Source organism: Notolabrus celidotus, chromosome 17 (genome assembly GCF_009762535.1).
Source record: "Notolabrus celidotus isolate fNotCel1 chromosome 17, fNotCel1.pri, whole genome shotgun sequence".
NCBI classification, from domain to species: Eukaryota; Metazoa; Chordata; class Actinopteri; order Labriformes; family Labridae; genus Notolabrus; species Notolabrus celidotus.
Window position 1 is genome coordinate 21,591,903 of NC_048288.1, and position 23,029 is coordinate 21,614,931.

At 40.1% G+C, this 23,029-nt stretch overlaps 1 protein-coding gene across 1 annotated transcript in view; it reads left to right on the forward strand.

Annotated features, from left to right (window-relative positions):
• Positions 1 to 23,029, forward strand: part of malrd1 (MAM and LDL receptor class A domain containing 1) — a gene marked incomplete at its 5' end in the record, with an annotated part of 96,469 nt that overhangs the window by 17,078 nt on the left and 56,362 nt on the right. The window contains 11 exons of the mRNA XM_034706968.1: positions 884 to 980; positions 5,657 to 5,788; positions 7,662 to 7,814; positions 11,302 to 11,407; positions 11,913 to 12,280; positions 13,858 to 14,303; positions 18,479 to 18,566; positions 18,673 to 18,852; positions 18,943 to 19,099; positions 21,287 to 21,443; positions 21,540 to 21,650. Of these exons, the coding sequence (XP_034562859.1) occupies positions 884 to 980; positions 5,657 to 5,788; positions 7,662 to 7,814; positions 11,302 to 11,407; positions 11,913 to 12,280; positions 13,858 to 14,303; positions 18,479 to 18,566; positions 18,673 to 18,852; positions 18,943 to 19,099; positions 21,287 to 21,443; positions 21,540 to 21,650 (1,995 nt within the window). The remainder of the gene's footprint in view (positions 1 to 883; positions 981 to 5,656; positions 5,789 to 7,661; positions 7,815 to 11,301; positions 11,408 to 11,912; positions 12,281 to 13,857; positions 14,304 to 18,478; positions 18,567 to 18,672; positions 18,853 to 18,942; positions 19,100 to 21,286; positions 21,444 to 21,539; positions 21,651 to 23,029) is intronic.

Below are 23,029 nucleotides of genomic sequence, written 5' to 3' on the forward strand. Positions count from 1 at the left end.
ACTCTTACCTTGCCACATATAAACTGTGGAAAGGTCTCCCTCAAACAGCCTTGTTTGGTCTATCTCCAACTCAGAATATTCCCACTTTGATCTAACTTACATAACTAATCTATTGGCCATATGTAACCGTGCTGACATTAGCAAAAGGTCAAAGCATCATTAAGTCTACATACGTGTAGTCTCGTACAGAATAACCATAAAACCAAGCAGCAGCCGGTCTCAAACCATGAAGCCCATGCGGAAGTGTTGTAAACTGCAATTCATCGAGAATCCGCTTGAGGCTGGCTGCAGAAACACAGGAAACCACATAGACATGAATGGGAAAAAGACAATCTTTACAGCATTAAAAAACGTGTTTACAGCCTGGTTCAAAAAACGGCTTGGTTTTACGTAGCTAATTCCTACCGGCACACACTGTATGGGGGGTGAATTTTCTATTGCAACGGTTCAGAAGATATTAAGATTACGAGTTTTTGCCCAAATAAGGACATGACTGACTTGACTCCCGGACGGGAACACATAGCTGTTGTCTAGGAGCCTCAAACCCTGCCTCTTTACGTCACACTATGCCTGGTTTAGTTCCGCATTTCCAATGTGGCTGCTGCCGTCGATTGGCTTTGAAACAGCACTCAAGAACAGATGGGTGATGTCACTGATACTACGTCCATTATTTATACAGTCTATGATAAAAATGCTAGAAACTCCTCTCATTTTCCGAGAAGGGTCAGTAATTATCCTATCACACAAGTAGAAACTTGCACTTGCAAATGCATTTCAGCACATTCAAACTGGATACCCTACCCAAATACAAACAAATTGTGTTCACAGGTAACAAAGAAATGTGACTGAAAGATCTCTTAAATGTCCTCTGTGTGTCTACCAGGTGGTAATTCGGGGTCATCTTCCAGCAGACAGTGAAGCCTCTGAGGTCTTGGCCATTGATGACCTATCCTTCAGTCTGGGTTGCCTGACTGTGCCTGGTACAACAACCATTAATAACATCTCACTACACAGACGCGACAAGTTCAGACCTTGACATTTTGAAATATCACCACACATAAACAGGCCGCCACAAACTTGTTTTGAATACTGATAGAAGGGGAAGACAGTAAAGCACCCAGGATGGGCTTCATAACAGAATAACAGAATCATTAAAATAGTGCTTATGATACATTTTCCTGCACTGAATATGGAGCACCGTCAGGGCCACAAGCTATGGGTTTTATTTATGTCTGCTATAGAGCGTTGCCTGCATCGTAGTGATGAATGTGATACAGCTGAATATCTTGGCTTGGAGCAGTTGATAAAACACTGTCCACCTGGCATTTGGTGACATACAGGTATTTCAGCTGCAGGAACAAACTATGGCATTTTAACAACAGCTATTATTTATCCAATATTGGATGATGCTCTTGCTGCCTGCCTGTAAAACAAGAGTTCCACATTCTTTATTGATTTACTCAATTGGGCTATACAACCTGTGGCCTTCAACTTTTTTTTTTTTTTTTTTTTAGCTCTCTTGCCTGATGGAGCATCAAGGCCAGGGTGTTTTATTTAACTTGTTTGAGTTAGATGGTCAGCTTGAATTGCAAAGAAGATTTTTTTTACCCAATAGATCTACTTGAATTTTAAATGTCTGATCATTATTCCTACATCCTCATTCACTGATGAAATTTCATGGCTGTTGTCTTACCTCATTGATTTCTTTTAGAATGTCTGAATCTTGTTTATGAGTATGTAACACTCAGTTTGATTGTCATTGTGTATGACCACCTTTGGAAAAGCTACTTATATAGTAATGCAAGATATATCTACAAAGAATTCTAAGTTAATTTCTTTGTTCTGGCCAGTCTTTTAGCATCTTTTAGCCCATTGTTTTGGTCTCCTGGTTGACCGTTATCTGAAAAATCTGCGCATATTGTTCAAACAGAATGCACATACAGATTTGTTTGTTCTTAGGTGGCAAAATCTAGTGGTGGAGACCAAAACAGAGCTCATAGGAGTCTGAATATTAGACTTAGGTAAGATACTTTTTAATATTTCCATGGCAGTGCAATCACATTTTGTGGCTTGTTGCTCAAGTCTTTCAGTCTTATGTTTTATTGTATTTATTTATTTTTGGGGGGCCCTTTTTGAAGAGAGACAGGAAATGTGGGGAGTAGAGAGCGGGGGAAGACATGCAGGAAATGGTTGCGGGCTGGGAGTGGAAACCGGTGACCTCTGTAACAAGGACTGTAGCCTCCGTATGTGTGCTGCTTAGACCGCTAGGCCACAGTAGCGCCCCCTGTCTTATGTTTAGACCTTGTTGTGAGTGTGTGTTAAATAAGACACAGTTAAAAGACACGTTGACCAGAGTTACAAGCTCACATAGAGTCTGATGGACTTTAACGTATTTTAATGTGTGTTATTTGTAAAGTGTCTCTGAGTTTTCTGAAAAGCACTATAGAAATAAGATTTATCATTATCATTATTAACGTGTGTGTTACCATGTCAAAGTGGATGAGACAGGTCAGTGTCATCTTGGCATTTTGTCCCTTAGCTTCCATCCATCTTCTGCTTCCATGAGCAATGAGTAATGCTGATATTATCATATTAAAACATAAACGATGGGGCTGTAAATTGTGCACAAAGCAAGAGGCTGGTTAGGTGTAAATCCTAAAGTCCACCCCCCTGTTTTTTTTGTTCAAACAGACAAGCCTTGCTTTTATTAAATGCCAATAGCCTTTTACTTCACCAGCAAAGGGTTATTATTTATGACTTATCTGTACAGCCAGATCTACTCACAAGGGGAGAAACTATAATGTTTTGATATGTGGCTCGTCATGTCTAATATTGGTAACCACTTCACCCCGTGATCATGTACAGAGTGTTCTTTATGTCCCTTGTATTTTATTATTCATTCTTTCTGCTACATAGCCAATACATTTGTTGCACTGAATGATGGATGCAGAACATAACTGAATTCAGGTTAGGCAAACTGTCACAGATAAAAGCATTATAAACATTGAATGTTGGCATGGAAATAAATAGATTCAAAGATGAGAATATTATTCAGTCAAAGTCTAACACCACTAATGAACCTTATTAGAATAAATCTCACTCTTTGCATGCACAAGTGTCTCCAAGGGTGTCTCATGTATGTACATGTTATGGTGATGAGCTATGTTTTGCCTAGCTGCATCTTTTCTGACCTTCTCTCAATAATTATATCCTTAACACCTTCCTTCTTGAACATTGTCAGATATTTCATGGTTAGGAGATGGATTTGCTTGAGAGGCATGAATCGGAGGCGTAATATCCCATTACAGTGATGACAACCCTCTCTCCATAGCTACATTATGCTTATTTTGCTAAGTTGTTTTTTCACAGTCATTGTGTGCTCAGGAACCTAATCATTTACATGGTTATCTTTATTTAATTTTTTTAATTTCATAGTCCACTTGTATCACTTGTAACAGGACTACATTTTTTACCTTTACAATGAACTCTTGGTTTGGTAACCTCAGCACTTTTAACAAAAACAGGCTGGGTTATATTGTCTAAATGATCTTGGCCATCTTTATCAAGGCAGAGCCACTCAGAAGGCAAAGGCCATCCTTGAAGACCCTCACTACCCCCTTTGTTCAGAGTTTAGACTTGCCAACAGGGAGGAGGTTCACATATACTAGGAGGGCCAGATCAAACCGATATCTAAGATCATTTGTGCCCTCAGCTGTTGGGTTTTTAAACAGCTGACCTTGCCATTCTACATCAGATTGTGGTACCTTTGGTCTAATGTGTAGGAAAGATGATGTCATCCACGGGAGTTGTATGGAGATGTGTTTAAATTAATGTGCTAACTTGTGTTTGTCATTATGTGTATTGCTTGAGTGTATAGGCTGTGTGTAGGACTGCTGTTGCAAACCAAATTGCTCCTTGGGGACAATAAAGATTTTCTAATATAATATTCCTTATAGGGTTGGCTACAGCAGTCCTAGAAAGCTAATATGACAGGCTGGTTGTGTCATTGACCAATCAGAATTGAGATTCCACTCCAATCAAGCCAAATGGTACATGAGGCTTACAAGATATGATATTACTTTACTGATCCCCTGGGGGGGAAATCAGTTGTTGCAGCAACCCAGACAAAAGTACAATCAAGAAAAAGTTCCAATTATTAATATAAAATAAGTAAAAATAGATAAATAAAGATAGAATACAATTTAGATATATACAATGTTACATAATATGTTATACGATATGAATGTATGTTGTAGAAAACAATAATAATGTAAGATAACATAATATAGTATAGCAAGGTAATTATATAATATAATGTAATAAGCATTGTTATGTCAAAACACAAGCTAGATACAAGCTATTGGACATAGACGAGCATAAAAGTAGTTCAGTCAGACAACTCACGTTTACTTAATAAGTTTATTGCAGCATACAGTATTGTGTTTGGCGTGTGGGCTCCGAACTTCATTACTCCTCGTAGATTATTTAAATGCAGACCTTAGGAGCAATGAGAAAGGAGCCGGGGAGGAGGTGGGGACGCACTTCACACAGAACTGAGCAGAACAGCAGGAGCACTGCAAGCAGAGGCAGAGACAGGGAGACTTGCCGTTAAAATAGACCGCCGAATGAGGATGTTGAGATCAGCTGATGGAGAGGTGGTGACGTGTCAGTGTGATGAGCGCGGCTCGAGTTGTCTGCCTGAACTAGCTTGCAGGCGGCGCTCCATGTAGTACAAAAGGTTAGCAACAAGTAGATGAACATACAGGAACATAGAGTAGCTAATACATGAAGTTAGCAACAAGTTATTTAACATTGAGGAGCATGCATTTGCTAGTAAGCACTCTTATATTTCTCTATACGTTTGAGGAGAGTACAACAGAGCCAAACTGACAGCTGCAACTTGTCAAACTATTAGATTTTGATTTTGATTTTGTTCTCTACTAGATGTGTAAATAGGCTACTGTTTGCTAGCATGTTGGCAATAACTACTTTAATATGTCAGTGTTGTCATGACATCACTACTTCTTTGAAACTCATTTAAATCATTGCTTCTTTAGTTGTACTTCATATGAAGGTAGGGAAACTGTTGTTATCCTACTCCTTAAAGTAGCTAGGTACTTTGCTGCTAGCATGTTCATGTGCCACTATAAGCTGTATGTCTAAACAGTCAACGAAACCATATTTTCACTTATTGCACTTTTCTAAAAGAAGAAGGGATTTTTTGCATTCTTAGAGTAAGCTATGGAACCTGAAATAGCAACCATTTTAAAGTTAACCTTCAACAGTCAGCCTAAAGAACTTTGATGATCCTATAATTTTTCACTTATGATTCCACTATTCCTCTAAAACAGAATGAAATTGGGTTTATTAGGGTTCTGCACTATTGATCCAAATATCTCACTGTAAGTCATTACTTCACAGTATCTATTTTAGCATTAAACAGATAATGCACTCTAATACTGCATTCAGTTGAGCTCTTCTTTATTGATCCACCGTGATCTCCCATGTGTGCTCTTAATTGATAATATTACATAAGGAGTCAGTGATAACAACTGCAACTCGTATCTGGTCGTCCCACATCTAATGTTAAAGTTCTTAGAAATCAAAGTGCCTGTATTAATCTCATACTTTGTATCTTTCATTTTTTCTGTGGCAGAGAGCAGTGTTCCCACTCCTCCTGCTTGTCCTCCCTCTTGGTTTGCTTGTGGCAGTGGGGAGTGTATCGAGGAGAGCAAAGTGTGTGACTTCACCCCACACTGCCCCCACGGCGAAGACGAGGCTAATTGCCGTAAGCACATTTCTGCAAAGTCGCACATTCAAATAATCCACGTTGTATGAAAACAGTTCAGTAATTTATATTTATCTGACAGTAGAAAGGCACACTGTGTCTGTTGTGGACATTTTTTGTCCAGTGTTAACGAACATTTTCTGTGGTGGGTACTGTGAGTTTACGCAGAGTGAGATCTTATAGCACTAGGTTGATAGGTGACAGGGTCAAGGTTGTTTACATTTTTTCTCGATTGTTTACACATATTTTCTGAATGCATGCCTCATACTCTCAGAACTCGACACACAAATCAAAAAACACACACACACACACACACACACACAATGGGCAAAACCCCTCAATTCTCCTGCAAAATGAAACTTTACATTCAAAACAATGTTATTTCTTCTCAAAATGGTATTTTGTTTTCAAATGACACACACAAACCACCATATAAATAGACATTTATAAGAACCAGTTGAACACTGATGTGCTCAATGTAAAACACTATGATGAATGGAAACACTAGGTCTCCATTCATCATAATGACTTGGGCCTTTTTTTTGTTCAATGTTACACTTACTACAGACAGTACATACATTAGTGTATTGTACAATATTTTAGAATATTGTTTTTATACTCAAAACAGACAAATACAAATATATTTTAATCCCCCCCCAAAAAAAAACAGCGTACACAGTGTACATCCCAGCCAACACAAAGTTGCACATACAGTGGTCTACATACAAAACAACAGAAGAATTTACTGTATACAGTTACAGAAAATGTTTAAATGATGCTGCGTCCTCTCTTCTGTTTCGGTCTAGCCACAGCACCTCACCCACATCACAAGCAATGTTTTCCTGGCCAAGCAATGGGGGAAATAAAGCTCTGGTTGTTACGGCTTGAGCAAAGGACTAGGACCCAAATGCAGAGTACAGGGAAAAAGTATTTATTAAGCAAAAACCAAGGTTCAAAAAAAGCACCTTGTGGGTAAAAACAACTGAGAAAAAGTACAAAACTAGGAGTAACACAAAATCACCCAAAAGGGGAAAAAGGTTCTATCAAAAACTCACAAACAAAAACTAGGAATCAATCCTCTGGAAACAACTCGAGATAAGTAAACAGAAAAGCGTGGCTTGAATCTCCTCAGGAGCAAGGCTACAACGGGACATGGAGCATGCGGCTAGAGGAATAATCTGGCACTGGAGGAGTGTTTGGTGGTGGCTTAAGAAGCCAGTGCTGATGAGCAGATCAGGGACAGGTGTGCCTGATGAGCCTCACTGCTGAGGAGACCGGCCCCGCCCCTACCCATGCAACCTGCAGGCAGAGAGAGAGAGGGTTAGGGCAAATCACACAACAAATCAGGACCATAACAGTGATTGCTAATTGTAAGACTGTGTGACAGGTGTTTGCCCATGTGATGAGTCAGTGTGCATAGTAGGGCAATTAACTTTAGATTTTGAATGACAGTGTGTTCCATGTGAAAAAAAGAGATTTTCTTCATGAAAATTGTGCCAAATGCAGAGAATTGTGTGTAGTGGTTTGAAAAAAGTGTGTTTTAGAACTGCAATTTGAGTGTAAAGCAGGAATTGTGCTTGTAGTGTAGCAGAATTGGTTCAGGGGGTTAGTACATGGGTAACGTGTTGTGGTCATTGTGTCTCAAGTACCAGTATTTGTGTGTAAACAATTGAGAAAAACTGTGAAAGCAATGACCCCATGACCAATGTTGTGTTATGAAAAATCTAATTAGATAACACCATTGCAACCCCACTGTTCTGAGGTGAATCTTTCAACAGGTTTAGACTCTCAACAGCATCTATTAAAGGATCTTGTGATGAACTTTCAGTTTCAACTTTTATGGAGATAGTTCCCTCTCTCCCTGCTCATCTAGCCTCCATGTGTGACTTTGAGGGGGGATCTTGTGGCTGGTATGAGCTCACTCTCGGTGATGGCTTTGACTGGGTGAGAGGCTCTTCTGCAGAAGTTCCTCCAGACTACTATGGCCACCCACCACCTCTGGACCACTCCAACAACAGCACCGAAGGTAAAGGCAAAAAACATGCACACTACATTTAATGAAGAGCTGGCACTTCCGTCTGTGGTTGCTGTCAGCAGTCACAGGTGTGAGGATAGAGCTCTGACAAAATGATAAGATAATTTCACTGTGCTTATGGTATTTGGTCAGAAATAAAAGGAAAAAGATATCATCTGTAAATCAAATTGAGGTTTTGTGGATGGAAGGAAAATCCTGTCTGTGTGTTTTTCAAAGATAAGCACTTCATGGAGAAATGCCTTCTCAGCCATCTGAATAATAGGAAGGAAATTGACATATGCTGTACTCATTCTGCATATTAACACCCACTTATTCACTGAATACACAACAGTATGCATGCTCTGATATATAGTTCTCTCCAATATGTATGCACCACAACACGTAAACTTTATATTATGCTTCATTGTATCAGTATCAGATGATTCTCCACCTGAGCCTTTCTGGAGTATATTTAATTTGCATGCTGGATTTATAGATTTAACATGGAATCTTGCTGTAGATAGACTTGATAATATAGTGTGGTTTTTCAACAACACCATCTGTTGTTTTGTTATGTACATTGTGTGGACATGCTGTGAAAAGATGCTCTGCCTGGTTCAAATAATGAGACTAGGAGACTAGGCTGTGAATTGAAGTCTGTATTCCTGCAACCTTCAAGCTTTGTGAAATGGGCACATATCCTGGTGGGAGCATCTGTTTGAAGATTTAGAAAATATGACTGTGCCCCATCCAAAGACGTTGTGTAGGTACGTGGTGGTGTTCAAAAAGCAGTTTGGCACCCCAACAAGAGCACAAGAAAACAACTCAATCACACTACCGCTTCAAATGGTGCAGCATCATGGCTTCTTGCCCTGTCACAGATAAGGAGGGATTTTTCCAGACATCTGGCAACTGCGTTTTGGCTTCAACAACCAAAACAAAGTTGCTTAATGCTTTGTTCGGCTGTGTTGAGAATTTTCTCTCAAAATTGAGTTTATAAAGACAGCTGTCTTTAAGCCTTTCTTTGTCTGTAAAACATATGAAACAAGATGCCACAGAAATAACCACAATGTTAGTGTCAATTTGTGTTCAATCCAATATAAAATAATGTACAAGATTTACTGTACAAGGGATAAAATAAAAAAAGGATGACAAAAATGCTTTAGAGAACTGTCTGAAATGCAGACTCACAGATTCATTGATTCACGCAGTTTGGAGCTGTAGTAAAGTTCAGAAAGTCTGGTATGAAATAGAGCATTGGTTGTCTGAGGTTTTGGGAATGGAAATTAATTTCAATATTTATATTTGCATCTTTCAAGATGTCTCACATGTAAGAGTCAGATATCCACAAAGCTGGGTTATTCCTTTTTCCTCTATTGTATTTAAGAGAGTTATTTTGAAACACTGGAAAGCTACATGTCCTCGCTCACTTAAACACTGGAGTGACGAACTGCGATATTTAAAATTGGAAAAATCATTAGCCTTTGAAAATAACAAAATATTTCATTTTGAAAACATATGGGGTAAAGTATAACACGCAACTAGTTCCTAAGTTTTAGTGAGAGTAGTGCAAAATTTGATTTGCGATCAAAGATTTTCTGTAATTTCAATCTATTTTTATTTTTTAACAGCTAACATTTATTTAAAGAACTCAACTCAACTCAACTCAACTTTATTTATAAAGCACTTTAAGAACAACAGCAGTTGGACACAAAGTGCTGTACAGAAACATAATGGATAAAAACAAACAATAAAATCATAAAATCAATAAGAACAATAAGAAAATAAATAAATAAAAATAAAAAGGCACTAAAACAAGAGCAGGATCTCATGCTGAGTCGAAAGCCAGGGAATAAAAATGGGTTTTAAGACAACTTTTAAAAGTGGACAGTGAGGGGGCTTGTCTGACAGCTAAAGGAAGATCGTTCCACAGTTTGGGAGCAGCGACAGAAAAAGCCCTATCCCCCCTGAGCTTCCGCTTGGACCTCGGTACCTCCAGGAGCAGCTGATCAGCTGACCTGAGGCACCGAGCAGGGGCGTAGAGATGGATCAGCTCAGAGAGGTAGGGCGGGGCGAGACCATTTAAAGATTTAAAAACAAATAAAATAATCTTAAAATGGACTCTAAAATGCACAGGCAACCAGTGGAGGGAGGCTAAAATGGGCGTTATGTGCTCCCTTTTACGTGCTCCAATTAAAAGGCGAGCGGCTGCATTCTGGACCAACTGGAGACGTGCGAGGGAGGACTGACTGATTCCTAAATAAAGTGCATTGCAGTAATCCAGCCGGGATGTGACAAAGACATGGATTACATGTTTCAAAGTGCTGTCGTGCAAGGAAAGGCTTCACCTTTGCCAGCTGCCTAATGTGAAAAAAAACTGGACTTTACTATAGAGCTGATCTGCTGATCCATCTTAAAATCACTGTCAAGCTTAAAACCCAAGTTTGAGACTTTCGACTTAAAATAGACGGCCAAAGGACCCAGATCAACCGGAGGGAGTTCACAAGGGCCACTGGGACCAAACACCATTACTTCTGTCTTTTTTTCATTGAAGTTTAGGAAGTTCAAAGCCATCCATGCTTTGAAAGAAGAAAAAGTATGAAATCATAGAGGTCGAGCTTGTCGGTGTGAGGAGTGAGTTCATGTCTGTAAAGGTCCTTTTGTTTTGAATTACATATTTATATCTATTACATTTTTTTTATTTTCTTTTAATTCCAATTACTGATATTATGTAGAAAGCAGAGTGGGCTATCAACACCAGCTGAGCTAAGACTATAAGGGTTTCAGGCAGAAATGGGCTGAGTAAGTGGCTGGTGAATTTGAACGTTTATCAGCAGCTGGTAGATGTTCATATTCTAAGTTAGGTTAAGTAAATTTCCTCTCTGGTAGATGTTGTCAATTAGCAAAGCAGGGGCAACATTACATTAAATCTTCTGTGTTATTTTGGTTTTACCTTTATGATGTCTTGTGAAATAATTTGCCTAATGTGGCAGAAACCCAGAATAGAACCTATCTATATGTGAGTATACAGTTTGCCACCCTGAAAACACTGAACATGTTTTTCCAGTGTGTTCATGAGGAGATGCATCTTCATTCTGAGTTGTGTTAAATGTAATGGACCTCTGCACATCATGGCTGCATCGTGCAGCTGATTGAACAATTTCCAGCCTGGCTGATGCCATTGTCTCCTGACCTATTTCATCAAGAAAACACTGCTGCCATGGTGACTGCAGTCCATATGATATAATTTGTTTTTCCCATGATTCTTAATATACTCACTTGACATTGTCGTGCACTCAAATCCCAAGGGGAGAGGTGCTGAAATTGACCCATCTGGTAACGTCATTGAGCGAAGGCATACAGTTGGCATAAGCTCTCCTCCGTTAGTTTCAGATTGACCCTTTGACTGAAAAATGTGTTCGTTGTGATATAAGCATAACAAAGTAGACATTGCATGTGTTTGTACAGATATACATAAAGTATTTTGTTCTTTCTGCAGGACACTTCATGTTCATCATGAAGAACAGCAGCAGTCTTTATCCCAGGGCCGTTCTTCGAGGACCCTGGTTCAAACAATCGGCCTCAGGGTGCACCATGAACTTCTGGTGAGAGTTGCATTACAGCTTCCTTCTCTAACTCTCTTCCCTGCTGCTCAACATGACCTTATATCCCAACCAGAATCTGTACAACCACCTACAGTGTCAGACTTTTTCCATTTGCTGTCTCCCTTTCTCTGGGATTTTTTTTTTACAATCTCTTTCCCCTTTTCTCCAACGATTTCTACACCTGTCAGCTCCGCTCTCTCAGCATCTCTCTTGCTTCCCAGAGAGAGTAAGAAGATATGCATTGAGTATGTCACTTTGACAGTTTCATGGCCTCTAAAGTTTATGTAAAATGACAGATTGTATCACCTTACTGAATTATTTGAGGGGCTAAAAGTTGTCAAGGTTTATACATTTTATATTTTTCAGCATCATGTTTTACGTTCAGCCCCCTACACATTGTCTCAAGAGGGAGATACGGTATCTGGCGTTATGTTAAAGTAACTTCAGGTAAATATAACAATATATAACAAAATGTCATCCACTATCTCTGCCTCATCTCCTTCAGGCATTACAACTCAGGCATATCTGTGGGTGCTGCAGATATGTACCTCAGAATCAATGGAGTCCCAAACAACACTGTCATATGGAGGACTTTGTACAACCAGGGAACCCATTGGCACCAGGTCACCGTACAGCTGGGACGCATCACCCAGCCCTTCCAAATCGCTCTGGCTAAGATCAGCCTGGCTGTGTTTGACGGGGTCTCCGCCTTGGATGATATCACCTTCAAGAACTGTTCCATGCCCCCAGCTGTGGCAGAGTGCCCAGCGCACACACATTTTCACTGCACACAGAGCAGGGCGTGTGTGGAGAACCTGCAGCTCTGTGACCTTGTGGATGACTGTGGAGATGGATCTGATGAGGAGGGCTGTTGTGAGTGTCTTTTATTGTCACTAATGTTCAGTAGTGGGGGGGGGAACACTACATCTTTTACATAAAGCTCTTGTGAGGAGTTTTTAGCTGGTTATAAAACAGACTGAATTTATACTGAATGCGTCTTTATGACTTACAAAAGCAAACCGTACCACCAGACAAAGGATTAATGATTTCTTTATTGTTATTGTAAATGCCTCTCACTAAGCAGTTGTCAAAGTGCCTTCCCAGCATGCTGCTGAAACGTTTGTTGACATTTTCCACAACAAAGATCTACAGTGAGTGATATGATTGACAATCTAAAGAAAGCAGGGTGAGGTTTTTGTTTAAAAACACTGCCTACACATGTACAGGAAAAGATCAGCAAAGAAGTCAGATGTTCTTTGTCCAGACGGGGCGCCAACACTGATGTAAACCCAAAGTTCCTAACAAGAGCTTAAAGAAGGGGTATTCCGCTTTTTACAGGCTTCACACTAGAGGCTGACATTTTTTCGGGAATCCCACGGGTCATGAGATTCCCGTTGGATTCCTGCGGGATGGGAGTCAAATTTGCTATTAATCACGTGATTGGGACGGTACAGGATAAAAAAGTTGACGAGAGCAAACGGGAGCGGGAAGGTCTAGAGGGACTGTTGTTAATTCTTACTTGTGACAGTAACTCCAGCTCATAAAGGTGTCCACGATGTGTCCGCAGTAAACGGCATGACATCGGTGCGGTCAGAATCCCTCATTATTAAGTTTAGTTGTATTTTTATGACTTCAAAGCTGCAGACCTGAGCAGCTGATCAGTGCGCTGCAGGCGGAGGAGCAGTTCTGTGTATTGCGTCCTCATATAATGCAAAAAAAAACAGGTTTTCTGATGTGAAGTAAATGTGAAGTGCTGACAAAAATCACAAATGGAGCGTACACCTAAACCGAGATGAGTGCTCGGGTCTTAGTTTTCAAAAACTCAGGTACAGTATGTGAATTGTGAAGGTAATGCCTTTATGCACCTTTGTTCTTTGAGGGATGTATTGCCTAAAGAATAAAACAAGAAAAAAAATGGGAGCGGTACAGGAGCATGAGTCATTTTGAATGGGAGCGGGATGGAAGATGGAGTTATTTTACCGGAAGTGGTACGTGACAGGAATTTTTTTTAACTCTGGGCTGGGATTGGGACTGGACAAGATTTTTTCTGTGGGAGTGGGATGGGACAGGAATGAAAATCCACTCCCGTGTCACCCTCTACTTCACACAGCTAAAATAAAATCCCTGTTTTTCTCACATTGGTGTTTGAGAAAACCCTAATTTTTGGCCTTTCTCTAAAGCACTTCATTTTAGCCGCTGTCTCTTTAAGACCCCCACTCCACAAACCCCCTTTCCTCTGATTGGTTAGCCCTCCTGAGGTCCAGCATAAAGCAGTAGAAATGTTTAATGTGACATCAAAGTAAAAGCGACTTTAATTCCAGCTTGTTTCTATGTCTACCTGTTAAGTTTATATTGCCATTGCATCTCAGTTAAATACAGTTTTCAGTGTAGTGTTATGATGATTTTGGCTCCAGTGAAATTATTTCCCCTGTCCTTATTATGTGTCCCAGCTCCAGAGCTGCAGTGCAACTTTGAGCACGGCCTGTGCAGCTGGAAACAAGAGCAGAGCGGAGGAGATGTATTTGACTGGACCCGCTTCCAAGGCCCCACTCCGACCATCAACACAGGGCCCTGGAAGGACCACACATTGGGCACGAGACATGGCCACTACCTTTACATCGAATCCTCTGCCCCCCAGGAGTTTAGAGACACAGCTGTGTTACTGAGCAGAGTCTTCCAACCCACCCACCAGCGTGGAAAGGATCCACCCAGGTCTCGGCAGCACTGTGTTTTCCGCTTTCATTACCACATGTTTGGCTCGCATGTGTTTTGTCTGGGGGTGTACCTCAGGACCACCGCTACAGGCCGTGGGCACATGTTATGGGTGAAATATGGAAACCAAGGAAACCTGTGGCACAGGAAGACCCTCTACCTCAACAGTGCTCGACCTTTTCAGGTAAGTAATGCTCCAGAAACAAACCTAGAACAAGCCTTTGAATGCTGGTTGTGTCTGAATTCAGCAGAAAGACGTAAAACACTTAAACAGTTTAAGATTTAATGAAACATTAATATTAAAGACTTGTTGATCATGACAGCTAAGAACATTGATAGAGGTTGAATTTCTTGAAATCAAAATATCGTGTCATTTTTAACCTACTTTTTACATGAAGCTGAATGACAATCATATTTCCTCATTATAAAGTGGAGGGAATTCACACAAAGTAACAAAGACATGGAGATTTCTAGTCACTATAGCTGTTTTTTCGACGTACAATGAATGCATGTGCGTTCTGTGGTCTTGGACCTTGACCTGCCCAATGGGAAATCATGAAGGGGTGCAGCAGTAGCATCGTGGATGACAAGCAGAAGCAGCAGAAAAGGCAGAAATGGAGAAAGAAAAAAGTATTTTGTGATCAAAGATTTTCTGTAATTTCGATCTATTTTTATTTTTTAACAGCTAACATTTATTTAAAGAAGAAAAAGTATGAAATCATAGAGGTCGAGCTTGTCGGTGTGAGGAGTGAGTTCATGTCTGTAAAAGCAAAAACTCTGTATATAAGAGTTCACTACAGCATTGTATTATAATGATCTGTTCAATAGCTTCAATAACTTGGCATCGAACCCTCAAGAGATGGATGTTCTGTTGTCATTACTCAAGAGTGAGTACAACCTGACAGGCAGTTAAAGAGTTTTTCTCCATTACGCCGTCTCAAACAGGTGCCGTGTTTGTCAAGTTAATTGAGTGCAAAAAGGGTAAAAGTGAAAAAAAGGGAGACACTGATGAATTGGGACTAGGCTCGAGCTGATCAATTTGCTCCCACAGTGGGCATAATGCCACAGGATGACAAAGTATAATGATCCGACATCAATTTTAACAACACACTCCTTCTTGATTAGCAGTGAGATTTATTATGACTATTGTAACCACAGCTAATGTACATTAGTCTATGAGTGAAAACACTTTCTTATCTTAAAACTGCTGAACAACAAGCAATATTGAGCTTAGCAGGATTAGAGTAAATTAAATTGTTTCAAGATGAACTGTTTGCCAAAGCAGGGAGTGGAAACGGCTGATTATTGGACTAATGCTTCAAAATATTTGTGCTAAACATAGCAGCTTGAATCATGCTAATGTGACATTCTACAACCCTACACTAAACATTCACATTGTGCCTCTCCCAGATAGCACTTCAAATAAATATTCAACAGGCTTCTTGTTTGCTTGATAGGCTCCATTCTGTGTTTTGGCCTGATTACAACAACAACAAAAGAAGTAGGAAACATGTTCTTTATTTTTTGAGATTCTCAGTTCAAAGGCTGTTCCACTCCTTGTTTATTTTATTAACTGCAGCACAGGGATACAAAACTGTATTATTTAAGTACTCTTGTGCTCTGTACTTTTAGAGTGTCTGTTCTGATGAGTATGCTTTTACACAGTGCCCTGTTAATTACAGTGTGATTTCTGACCACAAGGATGAACCCCGACTGGTTAGGGTTAGGGTAAGGGTTGGGTGAGGTGATAAATTGCGAGTTAGCCCAAAGGTTAGGTTTAGGGATCAAGTCCAGTGATCAATACTGTAGGTTAGGTTTAGGGATCAAGTCCACTGACAATAATACAACATCAAATCAGGTTGCAGGACACTAAGTCCTTGTCTGATGTCCTATCAGTTAACAATTAATAAATGCTTTAATAATTAAGCATCATATAAACATTTATTTCATGAATTATTCTTGGGAAAGTAAGTGTATGTCACTTGTCAATCATTTCTGCCCTGGTCTCCACAAACTCAAGAGAAACCATGTGGGTATTTTTTTTTTTGTAGTGGGTCTGAAGTGCAGAACACAATGACATATTAGAAAACAAAACAATAAAAAAGAAAACACTATGACAAATTGGAAAAAAACATTAAAAAATCAGAAAAATACTTGCAAATCGGGAAACACAACTGCATATAGAATAGAGCATCTATTAAACACCTACCTCACCCCACATCCCTCAGGACGTAGACACAGGGCACCGAGGTGTGGAAGGGCTCACCTGGGGACAAGCCTGATCCCTGCTGCTATAGCGGCCCTGAACAAAAGGACTCGCTGAACAGTCCAGAGTGCAGACTTTGTTTGTTTGAATGTTTATGTTGGTGTTTTAGTTTACTTGCAGTGTATGTCGTGTTCTTCTTTGTGTCTGTTGAACACAGTAGGGGATGTGTAAAATAATTTCTCCAAGGGGTCAATGAAGTCTTGAAGGGATATTTCAGGTTTTTTTAAGTGGGGCCGTATGAGTTACATTACACTAGAGCTCCTGCTTGCCACAATGAGTGCCGGTGAGCTCTTCCCCTTTAATGAGAAAATTCCCAGATGACCGGCAGGCAAGCTAGGCTACAATTCTCTGCGGACAGGGACACCTCTTTTGCTTAAATTTGCTTAAGTTAAGAAAATGTGGTCCAGGCACTCATCAGAGTGCAATTGCATGCTCTACTAGAAAAATATTGCAGCTCTTGACTTTGCCTCCAGAAACCCCCTTTCTTTTGGCACTATTTTCAGACGCACCTCGCAGACCGGTGTTCTTCCGCTGCATGAGCACGGAAGAGGTGTCTCCGTCATGAAACTGAAATATTCCTTTAAGTATAAAAGTCTACAGTCTAAAGATCAGGAAATACAACAAAAAAGAAAACACAAGGACAAAAGGAAAACCACAACAACAAATTAGAAAACACAACAGCAAATTAGGAAACACAACGACATCAGCTTGAAAGTACATTCGTCCAATCAGAAACCATCCCGTCACAGCAGATACCTACCTTTTTAATTAGAAGTTAATATTATTGTGTTTTCTGATTTTTGTTGTGTTTTGCACTTAAGGGCCACCAATTTTTTTACTATCTACTTAACTACTTACTAGCTTTGTAAACTAAACCAACTGATTAAGCACGTTAGTTTGATAACATACAACCCATTACAGTGAGAGCAGTTGTGAGGATTATAAGTCATTAAAGGTGACATATCACGCTTTTTTCATCAATATATATTGGTCTAAGAGGTCCCCAAAACATGTCTTTAAAGTTTATGCTCAAAAAAACACTTTGAAATCAGATTTTGGCATGCCTGAAAATCCCTCTTCTTCAGTCCTCCTCAGAACACTCTGTTTTCCCTCTGACCACGCCCCTTCAGGAAGTGGATGTGCCTCGGCTCTCCAGCACGTTGATCTAATGTTTACATGTTGGCTGAATATACACGGCTGCTCAGAGATCACGTTACTTCAACCCTCTGAATCTGATCCTGACGGAGAGGTGCCTGTAGCAGGACCTTTCTGAAGGATTGGTCACAGATTTAGTGTTTCTTGTTGTTTTATTTATCAGTGTGTAGACGTGTGTCTTGGTACACAGCTACAAACATGTAGCTATGTGGCTATGCTAACCAGCGCTAGCACTTATCCATGATAAATAAAAATCATCCACTAGATCTTCAAATCTGCAGACGTGGGGAGTAAAACCGACCTCTACCAGAAAGGCAGCAGGACCTTTCTGAAGGATTGGTCACAGATTTAGTGTTTCTTGTTGTTTTATTTGTCAGTATGTCGACCTGCGTCTTGGTACACAGCTATAGCTACGACATGTAGCTATGTGGCTATGCTAACTAGCGCTAGCATTTATCCATGATAAATAAAAATCATCCACTAGATCTTCAAATCTGCAGACGTGGGGAGTAAAACCGACCATTGTGTTTATTAAGACAGCCTACAACTAGCATGTCTCCCTCCTAAGCTCCTTGTTAGCACACATTTGTGCAGGTAATGAAAAACGGGGGGGGGGATTCAGTATTATTTTATACAGTCTATGGGCTGAACAAGCTCCGAGCTCTGACTCCGTGACAGACCGGATATTGTTGTTACGTAACAAAAACACGGAAGTCTGAAACGGCTCGTTTCACACACATTTACAGAAAGGTGTAGAAATCAAAACAGGGGCAGAATGGATTTTTTTCATTCTCGGGGGGTTTGTAGACATGCCAGGGACACATATTTCAGGTAGAAAACCATTAAAAAGTCCATTTTCCATGATATGTCACCTTTAAATTAAAACTAATCGTTATTCTAATCTTTCTGTTATCATTTTATTTTTTTCCTATTTGCAGATTTTGATTGAAGGTACAGTTGGAGATGATTTTAATGGTGACATTGCCATTGATGATCTTTCCTTCCTGAACTGTGACCCATATGAAGGTAAACATATATAATGACAGAAAATAGAACATCACTGATTTTAATCTTTTTTTGTTTTTGTTGTTGTTGTTGTTGATCTTTTGTTTCTGCAATCACCTCATTTCAGGAGAGCTCCCCAAACCGAACACCACCATCCCTTCTGTGACCCCTCCATCCTCCACAGTTCAGCCCCACAGCTGCCCAGATGGAGAGTTTGCGTGTGGGGCACACGGGGAGTGTGTTTCAAACAGCAGATTGTGCAACTTCAGACAGGATTGTGCTGATGGTTCAGATGAATTTGACTGTGGTAAAACTTCACCATTAAGAATTTCAACACCTGTTTCTTCCCTTGTTCCCTCCCTTCTCTCCTACTGAACCTCCTCTTTCTTTTTTCCAGTGAGGGAGCGGTGTGATTTTGAAGGTGGTGACACTTGCGGTTGGAGCAGTGTCAATACCACTTTGGTCCCAATCCACACGTTTCGCTGGTCACCTGAACAAGGGGAGAGCATCCATGATGGAGAGCAGTACCACCGTCCTATAAATGACCACACCATGTAAGAACCAGTCAAACAATTTAATTTACTGCTGATTTGAAATGAAAAGTTATTTCATGAATGGAAAAAAGGAACCTTGAAATGAGAAATACTCTCTAACTAGAGGATTTATTTTACAGACAGTAAATGAACTATAAGCTGAATAAGAAAGGCCCATCTCTAGCAGATTAAATACAGTAACTGAAGTGTCCTTATCTCTGTTTTATTGAGTGGACAGTGTGCGCAGGAAATGGCGCTGCACTTTGACCACTGCATTTCAGTCATTTCTTCCTTCAGCCAGAATCGCAGACACAATTTTCTTTCATAACCCATCTGTCTGCCTGACACTATTCCTCCCTCCCTCCTGCTCTAACCTTGAGTGGCACAAAAATCGATATGGTATGAGTGAAATGAAGATTCCATGCAGCGCCTTATTTAACTCAAGTGGAGCCACAACTCTTATGGGAATTTAACAATGAGGAGCACATATAGTCATGGTGGTGCAAAGCAATAGCAGCACTACTTATCTCACAGTTCTGTGATTGGCCTTTTATAGCTTTCTACATAATGGACTCCTTCATAAAGCAAAGTAAACATGTTCACAGCTCTGAAAATAAGACCTCAGGTTAGGATAACTTTCAAATCTGTCATCTTATTGGACGTGAGGCCATCACTGCAGCAAGATTTACACGCAGGGTTTGACAGTAGAAGGTTGTTTTCACTTTAATCTGCTGAAGGAAGAAGGCTTCTCTGCACTCACCTTAAACCTGAGTTTACCTAAGACATGAGCATGATTTGTTACATCACAACCAATATGGAAGCCAGTCCTGGTTCAGTATGAAAAATTACACAAGTCTGATGTTAAGAATTGAAACCTTGAGTGCACTATAACTGAGAATACACTTTACTAGAAGTTTTGAAACCTTGTTTCCTTCTGTTGAACTTTTAAAGTGAAAAATATTTCTGCATTCATCGAGTCTTGATTTTTAAATGAGGAAGGTGGAGATTTCAGTACTCTTTAAAGCCCCTTTGCGGCCTTTTACTTGTTATAAAATATACTGAAAGTAATATCGATGCCTCTTGATGACCTTCACAAGTAAACAAGACCATCAGCAACAAGAATGATTATTTCTACATTTTTTTTTTTAATGTCTTTAACCTTTGCCACAAGGTAGGAGTCAGTCAAGATGGTAATTTTATTTTTAAGTAGTAATTTTAAGTTATATTTTTGGGCTTTTTGCCTTTATTTAATAGGACAGCTGAAAAGAGACAGGAAATGTGGGGAGTAGAGAGTGGGGGAAGACATGCAGGAAATGGTCGACCGATCAGGAGTTGAACCAGCAACCTCTGCGACGAGGACTATAGCCTCTGTACGCTTAGAACGCCAGGCCACCAGGACCCCAGGAAAGATGATTTCTAACTAGCTGAACAAACAGAGGGGGCGCCAAATTCAAGACAAACCAAAAGCTTCTCACAGGAGCTTTAAAAAAGGAATTAAACTTTTGTTGAACACAATATTAGGCACAAATGAATCTTCAAATTAATATTTAAAGCAGCTTAAACATGTTTGGTGGACATTTTTAGATTTATAGGACACCAGTGAAGGCAAAATAAAGGAAGGAACCAAACAAATAACAGTTTTTGGTGACATCAGTTGGGGGGGGGGTTGTTAAAGCTAGGGTTGGTAGTCATGGAAAACTAGCATGAATTTGAATGTAGCATGTCCTCAGGACTCCGTCTAACAGGATTTGATTGGTTTCATAATTTGGCTCCTGATGGCAGGGCTTAGCTGGTGTTTTCCCAGGTTTACTCCGGCTGTAGATAGCTGCTTTTTTTTCGCTATTTTTTAAGAACACACTATGTATTGATTGCCATGAGGACATAAAGATAATTTTAACCAGTATAACAAAAAGTGTATCTAAATCTGACTACCAACCCCAGCTTTAAATCTTCAGTTTGATAAAAGTGTGCATCCAAGAAAAATGAAACTTAACTTCTATAATAAATACAGTTAAGAAGAAGAGGTGGCAAACCAGCAGAGCTGTCCAAAAGCCTTCCTTTGAGGTGATGTTTTTAATGGACAGTCACTTTAATGCATGAAAATTACTGCAATGACATAATAATGATGCAAGCCCCCGTTTTATGTCAACTTCACTGCCTGGATTCATATTTAATGATCTTCTGCACTTCCTGTCCTTCCTCCGACAGAGGCAGTCCTGAAGGCTGGTACATGTGTGCTGACAGTTCAAACGGAGGTTACGGTCAAACCACTGACCTCCAGACACCTGTCATCTCCTCCACTGGGCCACAGTGCACCTTAGTCTTCTGGTACCACATGAGCGGATTCACAGTGGGCTCGCTGCAGGTAGGCAGAGGGAACGTACTGTGCTGTGCTCGGAGTGATAATGACGCTCTGTGCTGAGGCTTTCATCAGGAAACTCATATCTATCTAAATTTGCAGGTGCTGCTGAAGAATGGGAACGTCACTCAGGAGGTTTGGTCCCAGACTGGTAACCAAGGCAACAAATGGAGACGAGGAGAAGTGTTTTTGGGGTTATCACACACCTTTCAGGTCTGCGAGATATGATGTCGCCTCCAGATATTTTCCAGTGTGTCATGAAACCAGATTCAATGCAATGCGATGGTTCTTATCAAATTACACTACATGGAGTATTTTGCTCTTCATTTGGCTGTATTATTATTTCCAACAAAGATTTCAAAGACTTTCTCAGAGGTAACATTTCCTCTAATGTCCAAACTGTCACAATAATTCAGGGTGAAATTATTTAGATTTAAAAAGAAGTAAACAAAACATAAAAACAGGTTATTATCAGGGTACAAAACTGTATCAGTAACTAACTGTATTATCACCAACCTTTTTTTTTCATTATTTTTTTGTTATTCTCCTGGACAATAAATTAAATCAGTAATGTGCATAAAATTACACAAAATTGAGTGTTGTCAGAAGCCTCCCTTCTCTTCATAATGCGAATGCGTCTCTCCTGGTGTTGTAGTTTGGTGACCTTCAGCTGAACGAAACAGTGTACGTTACAAAGAGGCCGTTCCTGGGAATGCATACAAGTTTAGTTTTTTACTAAGATTTCAAAATATCGTCATCTGATAAGTATGTAATGATCATCTAAAGGCCTTTTGTGAAGGAACAATCCGGCTTAAAGACGGCAGTTAACAGGGTCGCTGTTTAAACCAAAGCACCGGTCAATCTCTGCCTCTGCTTTTTGAGTTAAAAATGATTTCAAACAATCTCCTCTCATGTGTTGATTCAGTGAATCCATCTGTGATTAAATATAGCACAATATAAAACAGCGCAAGCTGAGTCTCTTCCATGCTAACAGGCTAAATGTTGTGATGCTCATGATATCTGCCTGTCCGTCTGCTTCTATGGTGTCATCTTTGATGAATGGCATTAGTCTTTGTTTTGCTGTCCTCTATTCTACTGGATGTGTAGTGCATTTAGCCTGATTTGCACAATCTACCCGGGACTTCAGCCCACGGTCAAAACGCAGACTTCAATGGGGCACAGGAACCTTTTAGTTCAGAGAAAAGTAGTTCTGGGGGCGAAAAGACCCAGGAACTCTAGGTCGAAATGCACCTATTGTGGCCATTACGACTGTTTTTAAGTGCTCTGTATGCTTAATATTTGCTTTTGTACGGGGCGCTGGTGGCCTAGCGGTCTAAGAGCCCCACATACAGAGGGTATAATTCTCGTCGCAGAGGTCGCAGGTTCGATTCCAGCCTCAACCATTTACTGCTTGTCCTCCTCCTCTCTCTGCTCCCCACATTTCCTGTCTCTCTTCAGCTGTCATATCCATAAAGGCAAAAATGCAAATATATATATATTTGCTTTTATTGAAGAGTAATTTTGCACAAAACAAAAAACAGTGAAACAATGGACAGAATCATGTCCTGGAATTAGCAGCAGCTCTACATCTA